We start from the raw sequence: 14,579 nt of genomic DNA on the forward strand, positions 1-14,579 counted from the left end.
CAAAAATGAGAGTTATACCCCATTACTGACACTACAGAGTCATGAGAGTTTTTTTTTTTTTTTTTGCACAACCAATTTTACTTTATAAAGCCATCCTTGACATTACCATAAAATATACTGAAATATACTGGTTCCCTCTGCGTAAGCCACTGCCGAGCAGAATGGCAAGAGGGCTGTGCAATGTTCAAGCAAAGTTTGGCAAACCAAAAATAACACAGGAACATTGATACCTTACTCTAAAAGCCTATGTAGCATAGCAAATTAAGTATAGTGGATATAGTGATAGGTAGGCATCCCCTGTACTCAATAGTAAGCACCCCCCAGTATGTAGTATTCCTCATATAGGTAATCCCCACTGGTAGTAAGCAATTCCCTCGTCAGTAGGTATCCCCCTGGCAGATAGCCCCCCCAAGTATAGAGTATCCCTCTGGCAGATAGCCCCCCATGTTTGGCATATCTCTTGTTAGTTAGCACCTCCCATGTTAGGCATATCTGCCCATCCACCAGTGGCACACCCCCTGTGTTAAAACTAAACAAAAGCCACATTCCCCCCGTCTTGCACCACTGCCCTCTGGCATCTTTTTGCTCTCCGTGCTCTGCAAGTGCATGATTGACTTAACTTGTGTGCCACCGGAGAGCTGGGGGTGGGAGCGATCTCATGTGCTGTAGGCAGAATGCTGCCTGCAGCTACAAGGGAGATTGGCACAGCAGCTTAAAGGGAACACTGTTAGTGAGTTGTTCGGTACATTTACATTGTATTTAAACTGTTTAAACATTTCCGCATGTGGCAATAGCAAATATCTTATGGAGTCTTTCGTCTTTCTTGTTAGTTTCTTTTTTTTACGTTTTCTATTTGAAAATATTTTTTAAAAAGGGTGGTTTGAATTATAGAGGTTTTTTTTTTTTTTTTTTACATATTTTTCAATACTTTTCTTACTTTAACCTTTTAAACCCCCGTAGGGGATTTCTATAAGCAATCATTTGATTGCTTTTTTAATTGTCATTGATTTTTCAGCAATTGGCTTTTGCAGTCTGCAATAGGCGGACTAGACTGCATCCAATGTGGAAAAGTCACATTTGTAACATCCCATTTGTGTCTGATGAAGACTAATCTGTGCTCCAAAAGCTTGTGAATACATAATTTCTGATTAGCCCGTACCATTCCTATCATATATTAATTGTCCACTTGCGGTCACTCAGACTAAGGGCACTATTACAGGGGCCGATGAAGGCCTAATAATAAATGTAAACGAGCGCAAATCTGCTAGATCGGCGCTCGTTTACTGGGCCTATTACACAGCCCGATAATCGTTTAACAAGGGCAGCAGGGACATCGTTACCGATGTCCTTGCAGCCCTTGTTTAAACTTTATACATTACCTGTCCAGGCTGCAGGGCTCCTCTTGTTCTTCTCCCCGGGTCCGCGTGCTCCAGCTTCAGAGCGGCCTGTTTCAGCTGAAAGGCCCCTCACCCAATCACTGGCTGTGACGGTCCCGGCCAGTTATTGGCTGAGCGGCCTGTCCGCTGAGACAGGCCGATCTGAAGCTGGAGCGCCGACTCGGGGAGAAGCACAGAGCAAGAGGAGCCCTGCAGCCTGGACAGGTAATGTATTCTTCTTTGCTAATCGTCAGCACCAGCCGCGCACCGCTATTACACGTAGTGATGCGCGGCCGTCGCCCGACAATTATAGGTCAGAACCTATATCAACGATCAGCCGTTTACAACAATCATCGTTGTCTTTATTACACGGAATGATTATCGTCCGGACATTTGTTGCGACCTTGGAATTTTAGATTTCTCTGTATTTTGGAAACGAATGTTTGTTTATACCAGTGCTTTGTATTTGTGTTTGAGTGAGCATTTTTGTCAGTTTTCACATGTATTACTTTGCGGCTTTCACAAGTTTTTATTTTGACAGGCCCTATTGAAAATGTCCCCAACATCTTTAAAACTAACATTTAGACAGCTGAAAAATGGATCTTCCTTAACACTACAAGAGGTTCTAACTATGGAATACAGACTAAGCCAAGCATGCATGGTAAGAAAAGCTTTGCATGACACTGAACAAACATTTATTTATTTTTATTTGTATATTTATTTATATGTTGTATGAATTTTACTACAGGCTCTGTAGGTAAAAGTCTAAATGAATTTAGCCCATGCCGCTGTTGGAGAATCTCATATGATGACTTATGCGGACTAAGGCTATGTTCACACAACGTATATTTTCGTACAACGGCCGTGTTTATTACGAAAATATACATGCCTTTGCTGCCTATGGGATCCTGGCCGGAGCGTATACACATAGTATAGCGAGCAAAGTGGTCAGTGTCACACACGGCTTTACACAAGACCGATTGCCGAAATAGTGGTTGAGAACCGAGCAAGTGTGTGAGTTCCGAAACAGAATTTCCATATAAATATTGGTTGAGGACTAAATTCAAGTTCAAAACAGATTGAAAACCGAGGGGCCACTGTATTAATATTTTTTTCCTTTTAAATTAACATTTTGCTGACTAAAGTAGATGCAGAATACAATGGAACACGACATAAAACTCCTCTTTCAATCTGTTGTTCCAGTGTCGAAGCTTTGAAAGTTAAAGGGGTAGTCCACCAAAAAAATTTTTCTTTCAAATCAACTGGTGCCATAAAGTGCCAGAGATTTGTAATTCACTTCTATTAAAAAATCTTAAGTCTTCCAGTACTTATCAGCTGCTGTGTGTCCAGCAGGAAGTGGTGTTTTCTTTCCTGTCTGACCCAGTGCTCTTTGTTGCCTCCTCTGTCCATGTCAGGAACTGTCCAAAGCAGCAGCAAATCCCCATAGAACACCTCCCCTGCTCTCCAGACTGGAAATAATACAACTTCCTGTTGGGCATACAGCAGCTGATAAGTACTGGAAGACTTAAGATTTTTTAATAGAAGTGAATTACAAATCTCTGGCACTTTATGGCACCAGTTGATTTGAAAGAAAAAAAATTTGGGTGGACTACCCCTTTAAAGGGGTTGGCCACTTTATAGTAAAATTGCTCAGTGTACAGTATTAGTAAGTGTACTCACTGTATATACTGACAGCAGCTCCCTGTGTACCTCATAGAGCTAATATCAGACTCCCTTCCTCCAGGCTGGGCTGCCCTGCTCTGTGGTGTTTTGGTCCATAAGATTGCTTACATGGAGGAGCATGTGACCATGCCCCGCCCCACGGTGTCCACCACACAGCCTGTATATGTCTATGGAGGACACAGTGGACAGGGCATGGTCACATGCTCCTCCATGTCAGCCATTTTATGGACAGAAACAAAACAGAGCAGGGCAGCCCAGCCTGGTGAAGGGGAGTCTGATTTTAGCTGTATGAGGTACACAGGGAGCTGCTGTCAGTATGTATATACAGTGAGCACACTTACTAATACTTTGTACTGACCTATTTAACTATAAAGTGGCCAACCCCTTTAATAATAATAATAATAATAATAATATGTTTTATTTATAGGGGGCCAACAGATTCCGCAGCACTTTACAATTCTGGGGGTACATACATAGACAAAAATTAGACATTCCAGAGATTTACATGTGATTAACCATACATGCGGGGTGAGGGCCCTGCTTGCTTGAGCTTACAGACTATAAGAAGATGGTGGAGACGAAAGGCAGAGGGGCAAAAGTGCTTTATGAAGTTTTATTATAGTTAGAAGATAAAGCCCATGGGGCATTCTCTTGGGATGCAAAAGCCCAGTAACATTCCACCTCTTCTCTTCTAATGCCCCTGTGCCTGCATGTGAAAATTGCTTGACTTTTGCAGAGTGAATACCTTGTGGGCTTAATCTCCTAATTTGCATAAAACATTCTTTCACACATCAGTATTATACTGATTATACAGATTTGTAATTGCGGCCAGTATAGTATCCAGTCTTTTGAGTGGACACTATTACACTGTAATCTGTAATTGCTACGCATTCGTAAAAGGACAGTAATACACCCTAAATCTCTGGTCCATAAAAAAAAATCAAACAAGGACGGATCCACATCCAAATCCTATCTATGGTTGTGGGTCTGTAATTACAGACAGGATTACTGATTCGTAAATAGGGCCTAAAGCTTACATATTGTAATAGGTTATATTTCTTGATTAGGGGAAAGCCGTCCTAATGTACAGTGGCTTTACTTAAGGCCTTAAAGCGTAATTGTAAAATATTTTGACCTTTCAGTTTTAGTTAGCTTAGGGCATGATAACAATTTTTGCAATATACATTAATAACCTAAAATGAACAGTTTTTTAAATACATAAGGCTGATTATGCCCTTACAGCTCTGTCTGGCTCTGACTTATTTCTGCATTCCTGCTGGACACGCCCCCTCCCTGCAGATCCCCACTTAGTGTACAGACTCTGACAGGAGGATCAGATAACATCCCTGACACACACATAAACAAACCCTCCTCCCCCCTCCCCCCTCCTAGCAGCACGCTCTCCCCCCTCCCCTCACAGAGATCACATAGCAGAGCTAAGGGTGTTGTGTGTGAGGAGCAGCGCAGGGGAGGAGATGGATGGAGGGACAAGTGCTCAGTGCTTCAACAAGGAGGGACATCCCAGCCATGACTCCAATGTAATGCATGAGGGAGAGTGGGTGAGTCACTGAGGGGAGGATTACAAGTCCCAGCACAACACAGCTGTAGTCCTTCCATAGTACATATAACATTCACTATCAGATGTCTGCAGCAGGTGTCGCCACCTCCATGGCTGACATTATCCTACAGCGTTATGAGAGCAGATGACTGTATCTAATCCCACTGTGTGTGATACCATCTGCTGGGGCTCTGTATCTAATCTTACATTGTGATACTGTATGCTGGGGCTGTATCTAATCCTGCTATGTGTGATACATCTGCTAAGGTGCTGCTCAGTGGATAGAGGGTGCTGGTCAGCCAGGGAGATGAGGGATAGGCCACGCCCACTTTCTCTCAGCCAGAAGAAAAATTCATTTATTCTTCTGAGCCAAACAACTGGGGATATCTCAGCGAGCGTACATGCTATCAACGCAGTTTAGTTTTTTTTTTTAAAGGGTAACACATGGGCTTTTTATTTGAGGGATTTCATTTTTTGGCTACTGAAATTATAGTTACGCTTTAAGTTCCGATAATCCATTCCATTGTACACCGTCTATATATACGCACTGTGCATGAAACATAGGAACTAGGCCTTAGCGAAAGCTGCTGACAGGAGCACTTTAGTCTGTATTCAAATATTACAAGTAAACTGCATTTTTTGCTGTTTTCCCCATTAAACTCAGTTGGTAAGGCAATATTCCCTATAAATGCACGGTGTTGGGTTATATAATAGATTTGCAGCAACCCCTTCTGCTCCCGCCCGGCTCCCCCGCTGTAAGCATACATTACCTGTCCTCGCTGTACGGGTCCGGCGTCCTGCTCTCCCGTCCAGCCAATCAGTGGCTGCAGCTGGGCAACACACTAATTGGCTGGACGGGAGAGCAGGATGCCGGACCCGTGCAGCAAGGACAGGTAATGTATGCTTACAGCGGGGGAGCCGGGCGGGAGCAGAAGGGGTTAAGGGCGGTATAATTACATACTCGCTGCGGTCGTTTAGACCGCAGCAAGTATGTAGTGTATGGGAACTGCCAGGACCTGCCGGGCTCGCAGCGAGAATCTCGCTGCGAGCCCGCCCGTGTGAATATACCCTTAGGCTGGGTTCACACACTGTATACTTCAGGCAGTATTTGGTCCTCAAGTCAGGTCCTCATAGCAACCAAAACCAGGAGTGGATTGAAAACACAGAAAGGCTCTGTTCACACAATGTTGAAATTGAGTGGATGGCCGTCATATAACGGTAAATAACTGCCATTATTTCAATATAACAGCCGTTGTTTTAAAATAACAGCAAAAATTTGCCATTAAATGACGGCCATCCACTCAATTACAACATTATGTGAACATAGCCTTTCTGTGTTTTCAATCCACTCCTGGTTTTGGTTGCTATACAGCCTCACAAATACAGCCTCAAATATACATAGTGTGAACCCAGCCTAAGGCTGGGTTCACACTATGTATATTTGAGGCTGTATTTGTGAGGCTGTATAGCAACCAAAACCAGGAGTGGATTGAAAACACAGAAAGGCTATGTTCACATAATGTTGAAATTGAGTGGATGGCCGCCATATAACAGTAAATAACGGCCATTATTTCAATACCACAGCCGTTGTTTTAAAATAACAGCAAATATTTGCCATTAAATGATGGCCATCCACTCAATTACAACATTATGTGAACAGAGCCTTTCTGTGTTTTCAATCCACTCCTGGTTTTGGTTGCTATACAGCCTCACAAATACAGCCTCAAATATACATAGTGTGAACCCAGCCTAAAAGTGCATGAAATGTACCTGTTATGAATGAGGAGTATGCAATCTAGACGAGGGCCCCACCATGACAAACATTTCGGCCTTAACTTTTATCAAGGGGTGCTGTTCGGGCTGAAGGTCAAAGTATTTTTGGAACTCCATCCTTTGAATTATCCAACCAGAGTAAAAAAAAGCCCAGTTGCATAGTTAAATACATACCCCAACAAACTCCGACGCATGTAGCATGTCAGCAGGGCCACAGGACTTTCCACAGGTTAATTCTTTCAGATAATAATAATTCATTCTTTCTTATCTTTGCAGAAAGGACATGATTTTTATGAAGGTGTAAGAGCAGGTAAGTTGTTCCCAAATACTGCAGAGACATAGAAGATTGTTGGCAAGAAACGACCACTTGGTCCATCTATTCTAGCCTTTTAGTATTTCCCTTCTTACTATCTTAGGATAGATATATGTTTACCCCAGGCTTGTTTACATTCTGCTATTGTAGATTTACCAACCACATCTGCTGGAAGTTTGTTACAAGCATCTACTACTCTTTTAGTAATGTAATATTTTCTCATTGTTTCTGATTTTTCCCCCAACTTACCTCTGATTGTGTCCTCTTTTTCTTGTGTTCAGTTTTTTATAAAAAAAAAAAAAACACTTCCCTCCTAAACCTTATTTAGTCCTTCAACATATTCAAAGGTTTCAATTATGACCCCCCACCCCCGTCCCTACATTCCTCCAGATTATAAGATTTAAATCTTCAAATCTTTCCGAGTTTTATGCATCAGATCAGCCCCCATTTTATCAGCCAGTCATTGGACCCATTCTATTTTTCCATATTTCACAATCTCCCTCCTCCTACTGGTTATACCTCTAGCTATACAGCCCAGCTTACAGTTCGCTTGCCATACTATCTGGTTGCACTGGTGACTCATTTATGGCTGTTAGAAATCACCACCCCTAAAGCCCTGCTGCAGCACGCTGATTGGCTGAGTGCCAGAAGATACTGGGAGCTCCTGAAGCAAGCTGGAGTGGGGACCTAGTAAAGTATGTACCTGGGCCGCTGGGATTAAGGGCGCTGACTTTAACATACTCGCAGTGGGATGACAATTCTGCTGCAAGTATGTCATCCTATTGAAGTGAATGGGCAGGTATCTGAAGCGGATTTCGATGCGAACTCGCAGCGGAAAAATCAGCTGGGGATACGGAAGGTGTGAACATACCCTTAAAATGTTTTTAAAATTAATTTTGACACAGAGAATATTCAGATCTCACACCACGGATGTCTCCATATAAAAATGGTTACTCGTTTAAAGATTTTTTTACACTGCTCCCAAAATTTTTTCAGATTTTATTCGAGAGGAACATATGTAAATGACAAAAACTCATACAACTTAAGGGGGCATCCACACGTACAGGATCCGTGGCAGATCTGCAACAGATTTGATGGTGCAGATTTGATGCTGTGTTCAGTTATTTAGATCAAATCTTCTGCGGATCCGCAGCAGAAAATACGCTGCGAAACGGTGTGTGTGAAGCTGCCCTTAAGGAAAAGTCTTGTAAAACTAAGAAATCGCAAGCAAAGGGGTGCGGTAACATAATAAACAAAGTATACTTACCCATCCTTGTGTCCCCCTAGCGCTGCCTTAATGATATGCGACAGCCTTCTGCACCTCACTCTGCTGCAACGTCTGCCATGTATTAGCCATAGAGTTACTACCCTACATTAGTAAAGTTATCTAACTCCTCTCATCTGCCTGTGCAAAGCTGTAATGCTTGTATTGTATCTGCTAGACCACATTTATCTTGGTTATTAGTAATATTACTCTCAGCCTAGTTCTGTGTGCTGGATTGATCTTGCAAACATCACAGCACTTATGAGGTTTGTCCATTTAGCATCACAGGGGACTTCTTTCAGCATAGTCATCATCCCTTAAATATAAAATGCAGAATGCCTAAGTATAGCTGTAACATGTAGGGGAAAGATACTGTGGTAAAGCATGCATTTTAGTGGTTTGTCTGCATAAGGCAAAGCTTTTACAAACCACTGGGGTGTGAGATACTAGTTCAACCAACACATAATGCTCAGACAATGAAAGGACTCTTATGATTTAACCTTATTATTCATAATAATTTGTTTGTGCTGTTTGAGCAGGAAAGCAGCTGTGTTTAGAGTACAATATATTTCTTGATTGTTAGGAAGAGGACAGGAGAATATGATGAACATCAAAGCACACAAAATCCATACACTGTCGTTTTCAGGAATCGTTGTTATGTTCACAAAATAGAGAAACCATTTTTCATTTCAGCGCTTTCTATTACACATGACAGGGTAGTCAAGTAAGCAAGGTAGAAGCTATCATAAAATTTAAAAAAAATTAAAAAGCCTGTGAAATTTGGAAAATACTGAGTTGTTGTAAGGTTACCATTTACATTATGCAAATTTCTCCATGCCTGGAATTCTGTGTAATGTACTCAATAAAAGAAATTTTACTCATTTTAAAGAAAAACTTGTTACAGATGGGAGAGGTTTGGTATCAAATGACGTAGGACTTAGGCTGGGTGGGGAGACATGACGCGCTCTGTCGGGCAGGAGGGGGTGCGCTCTGTCATGCCGCGCACAGAGCCGGGGGGGAGGCGCGCTGTCATGCCGGGCTCTGACATGTCGGCATCCCTGCACAGACTGCACAAGGGGTGGGGGGTCACGCTCTGTCGTGCTGGGTGCGGAGAGGGGCGCTCTGTCATGTCGGCCTCCCTGCACAGTAAGCACACTTCACTGCTCACGGCTCAGGCGGGGAAAGCGTGAAAATACAGCACATACCGTCCTGGCAATGTTGAGGTCGGTTAACCGACGCCAGAGACGGTATCGGTATTTTCACGGTATCGGTATTTTCACGGTATACCGCCCAGCCCTAACTTACATCCACGCTTTTTGTGATGTAGCATGTCTTCTCCAGTCTGGCCACCGGCTGTATCTTCAGGCCCCTCCTTCTCCATCTGTAAATCGTTCTTGAGGAAAAGGAGCTACAGCCGGACGTCTGGAGGAGACGTGCTGGATCACAAGCAGTCCGTTCTCTTTGACAGTGTTCAGAGCCAAAGCCTGGCTCTCTTCCAAACTCCCGGTCTGAGTAAGCAACTGGGTAAGTAAATAAACTTCTGCCACTAAAGATATTTGGGGGGCGCTCAGGCAAGCATTGGTGGACACCCAGGATCACCTGTCCCTCTGCCAACTTGTTGCCATACTTTCCTCTAGTCTCTTTTAACTTTCATACCCGGTAGACACACAGCTTGCCAGGGGTAGAAACACAGGCACAGAGACTCAGCCTCCTATTGGTTTTTGTTGCGCTTTTCTGCCGCCAGTCTCGTTATATTGTTCAGCTGCATAACTGCAAGCAGAAACACTTCTAAGAGCAGATTCTTCCAATGAAATCAATTGGGCATTAAAAAGCTATTTTTGCTGCGTTTTTTGCAGCAAAAGAGCCCCTGTAGTCCAACTATAGTAGCTGCCATTGTTTTGCAGTTTTAGTGGAAGTCCTCAAAACCTAACCTGTTGGTGGGCCATGATGACTGAAATTGAAAAGCACTGATTTAAGGTTCGGATCGAACGAGACCAAAGTTTTTGTCAAACTTTGGGAAACCTGCTAAACTGAACTTTTGGAACTGCTTAGTTCCATTGAAGTGAATGGAGCTTAATTGCAAACTGCACCTGAACTGGAGACAAGAGACATGTTGTCTTTAAAAGAAAGTGGCCATGTTTTTGTTGCACTGGATAACCCCTTTAAACACTGTTTGGATAAATGTACTTTTAGTCACCTGGGTACTAAAAACTTGCATACATGATATGACATAGGGGCAGTAGAACTGGGAGAGTCACTGGTAGAGAAGGACTTGGATGTACTTGTAGATAGACTACAGAACAGCCAGCACACAATGTCAACCAGCTGCTTCTAAGGCCAGCAGGATATCGTCATATATGGACTCATGGAACAGGCACAAATTACCACTTTATAAAGTGCCTCATCTGGAGTCTGCTGTTCAGTTTTGGGCATAGAAATTATGCCCTGGAACTGGAAAAGGTACAAAGGCAGGCAGTTTAACAGAACACAGGCATGAAGTATCTTAGTTTTGAGTAAAAATTAAAATTATAAGGCTTTTTCAGTCTTGAAGAGACTTATAAGGTTTAGGGAGGTGGGGAATATGATCATTTTAACTATATAAATGACCTGTTCAAAAAATATGGTAAAAAGATGTTCTGGGTTAGACCCTCTCTGAAGACAATGGGGGGAACTGCCTCCAGCTGGATAAAAAAAGACGTTTAGTCAGAAGCAACAAACCATCTTTAGGGTGCCTTCACACCTACCGTATCGCAGCAGAAAATCCGCAGCGGATCCGCAGCAGATTTAACTAAATGAATGAACACATCATCAAATCCGCACTTACAAATCTGCTGCGGATCCGCAGCGGATTTGACAGTGCGTATTTAATGCTGTGTTCATTCATTTACTTAAATCTGCTGCGGATCTGCTGTGGATCCGCAGCGGATTTTCTGCTGTGATACGGGTAGGTGTGAAGGCACCCTTAGGGTACAAACACACACAGCTTATACGCTGCGTATTTACTGCTGCGATACGCAGCAGATACGCAGCAGATTAGATCTACATAACTGAACACAGTATCAAATCTGCTGCAGATCTGCTGCGTATCTGCAGCGTATCTACTGCGTATCTGCTGTGTGTGTTTGTACCCTTAGGGTATAAACACACACACCGTATACGCATCGTATTTACTGCTGCGATACCCGGCAAATACACAGCAAATACGCAGCAGATTAGATCTAAATAACTGAACACAGCATCAAATCTGCACCATCAAATCTGCTGCAGATCTGCTGCGTATTTGCTGCGTATCTGCTGCGTATACTGTGTGTGTGTTTGTACCCTTAGGGTACAAACCCACACACCGTATATGCAGCGTATTTACTACTGCGATACGCAGCAAATACGCAGCAGATTAGATCTAAATAACTGAACACAGCATCAAATCTCCACCATCACATCTGCTGCGTATTTGCTTTGTTTTTGCTGTGTATACGGTGTGTGGGTTTATACCCTTAGGGTGCCTTCCTTTACACGTAACCACTAGCAGAGGAAATGTCGCTGCAAAACTCGCTACCCGCTACGAGCTAAGGTCCTGGCAGGCCCCTGTGACTACAAGGGGTTAAGGGGGCGGCTGCATTACACACTCACATCGGTCTTTCAGCGGTCAGTGACTGCGGGTGGGCAACACACTGATTGACTGGGCGGGAGAACAGGAAGCTGGGACCCTGTGCAGCAATGAGACAGGTAATGTATACACACAGTGCGGGAGCTGATTAAGGGGGCGGCTGCATTACATACTTGCAGTGGTCTGAAAGACCGCTGCGAGTATGTAATGCAGCCGCCCCCTTAATCGGATGTATGTAGTCACAGGGGCCTGCAAGGACCTTAGCTCGTAGCAGATCTCGCTGCAAAACTCGCTGCGACATTTCCGCTGTGAAGGCACCCTAACAGTGAGAACTGTGAATCTGTGATACACCATGGGTCACTGTCCCATGGTGTACCAGTACGTCCTGGGTTATGAAGCGCACTCTGGAGCGGAGCGAGCTTCATAGCAGGTGGGGGCCGTTGATGACAGGCTGCAGCGATCGTGTTCTAGAAGCACAGACAAATATGTGAAAATTACCGTGGGTCTTCTTGCACTGACATTAAAAAAAAAAAAAAAACAGAAAATGCAACAGCAACCCACATGTGCTTACTGTATATACACAATACAAACCTGTTCTATAGATATTAAAAATGAGGATCTTAGCAAACGATTGGATCAAACAGAGTGTACGATGTCACCATGTTAAGGTGTCCTCAGAGACATGGTCCTACTCCAGCATTCTCACACTAGCAATGGCCTCTCCTGGGCTAACTAAGCCTCCATCTGGGCAGATAGGAGTCGAATCTCTATTTATAGCACCCACAAGACATGGGTGGAGTGAAGGCCAACAGGAGGTAGCCACACACCCCACATCCAACAGAAAAAAGGAAAAATTGGCCGCACATCTAATTGCCTCTGTTTACACTCTTAAGTACAGACAAAAAAAACTGTCTGAGGACACCTTAACATGGTGACATGGAACACTCTGTTTGATCAAGTAGTTTGCTAAGATAAGATCCTCATTCTGTTGAGCAGGTTTTTATCGTGTGTATGCCGGTGGGAGTGTATACGGTAAGCACTTGCACCTGTTGGTTGCTGTTGCACTTTCTGTTTTTATTTTTTTGTCTGTACTGAAACCACATTCAGCATGTAACCTGCAGTGTGAACAGAGGCATAGAGGTGCTGCCAATTTTTGCTTTTTTCTTGCACTGACAGTGCAGCCATTTGAAACGTAAATTATAGCTGACAGATTCCCATTAATTGATTATATCTGAGTGATGATATGCAGTTTTAGGGTATCTGTAAGCCCTCACACACAAGGAACATTAGTGTAATGAGAAGAAAGAAACCCTTAGCAGCGTAAGTAGGGACATGTCAAATAGTCAGCATCAGTGTAGTTTTTACTCACCAGTCATTTTAAAATCACTTAGGGGCTGTATTGGTTTCAGAAAGCAGTACAAGAATGAAGCTATGCTGGTTAGTGGGATCTGAAAATGATTAATTCCTAGAATGAAGTCTGCAGCCTAAAACTTGGTTCACCTTTTAACTTAAATATGTACTTTCCCCTTAAATATTTAAGATTGCTACAATAATTATAAAAACATATGTGATACAATAAAGAGAAAATACATCTGTTCAGTGGACTGGCTATGTAACATCTGCCTAAAACAAATTTAAGAAAATGTGTACAGTGTGTGTCCGATTGTAATTCCATGCACATTCCAAAGTGTGAACAGCTCCCTAGAATTAAAGGTTATGTACAGTATGTATCTTTAGACTGGTATTTTCTTTATTTTTTATATGCTTCCTTAATGCTACAGTAATAAACTAAACTTTTAAAAGTAGTAGTTCAGCAAAATAAAATTTCTTTCGAATCAATTGGTGCAACAAAGTGCCAGAGGCTTGTAATTTACTTCTATTAAAAAATCTCAGGTCTTCCAGTACTTATCAACTGCTGTATGTCCTGCAGGAAGTGGTATATTCTTTCCAGTCTGACGCAGTGCTCTCTAATGCCACCTCTGTTCGTGATAGGTACTGTCCAGAGCAGTAGCAGTGTGTCTAATACAGTTTGGTACACTGAATAAGTCATCCTTTTGCAATATGTTGTTCAAGACTCAAATTAGTACATTGAATAAAAGGGGTTGTCCAACGAAAAAAATAAATTCTTTCAAATCATCTGGTGTCAGAAAGTTATACAGATTTGTAGTTTACTTCTATTTAAAAATCTCAAGTCTTCCCATACTTCTAAACTGTTGTATGTCCTGCAGGAAGTATTGTTTATTTACATTTAGGCACAGTGCTCTCTGCTGACATCTCTGGCCAAGTCAGGAACTGTCCTGAGCAGGAGAGGTTTTCCATGGGGATTTGCTGCTGCTCTGGACAGATCCTGACTTGTCCAGAAATGTCAGCAGAGAGCACTGTTTCTGAATGTAAATAAACAATACTTCCTGCAGGACATACAATATTTTATAAGTATGGGAAGATTTGAGATTTTTAAACAGAAGTACATTACAAATCTATATAACTTTCTGACACCAGTAGATTTGAAAGAAAAAACTTTTCGCTGGACAACCCCTTTAAATTTAATACATCACATATTCTTACAATATAATAACTAATTACTAATTTGTGTTGTCATTTTGTGTTTAAATTAACAGTTGTGATTGACAAAGATCAGAATCCAAAATGGAAACCAGGACGGTTAGAAGAAGTAACTGATGAATACGTGGACAGGTGTTTTGCATCCCTTGGCAGCAATGACCTAAAATTGTAATCTACGTAGAGCAATAAAGTTTTTTTCCTTTTATCATAGATTTTCCTAGAGTTTAATAACATACTTGTAAGTAAGACTATGTTCACATTTGTTACACATGTTACCAACACAGATGTGAACTTAGGCTAATACAGTACAACAAGCTCTCAAATTACAGTTTCTTAAGAATGCATAAATTACTGTATGGGAATTTGTAAGTGTGCTTAATATGTGATACAATTTCTTCTCTAAAATGCACTATAGATACATCTGATAAAATATCATCAGTAAC

At 42.3% G+C, this 14,579-nt stretch overlaps 1 protein-coding gene across 1 annotated transcript in view; it reads left to right on the forward strand.

Moving 5' to 3' along the window:
* The window catches only part of HIBCH (3-hydroxyisobutyryl-CoA hydrolase), a 67,587-nt gene extending 53,246 nt beyond the window's left edge, over positions 1-14,341 (forward strand). The window contains exons 12-14 of the mRNA XM_069985326.1: positions 1,918-2,037; positions 6,667-6,700; positions 14,193-14,341. Coding sequence (XP_069841427.1) covers positions 1,918-2,037; positions 6,667-6,700; positions 14,193-14,308 — 270 coding nt within the window. The 3' untranslated portion in view covers positions 14,309-14,341. The remainder of the gene's footprint in view (positions 1-1,917; positions 2,038-6,666; positions 6,701-14,192) is intronic.
* Positions 14,342-14,579: the final 238 nt, after the last annotated feature.

This window comes from Dendropsophus ebraccatus, chromosome 9 (assembly GCF_027789765.1).
Source record: "Dendropsophus ebraccatus isolate aDenEbr1 chromosome 9, aDenEbr1.pat, whole genome shotgun sequence".
Taxonomy (NCBI): Eukaryota; Metazoa; Chordata; class Amphibia; order Anura; family Hylidae; genus Dendropsophus; species Dendropsophus ebraccatus.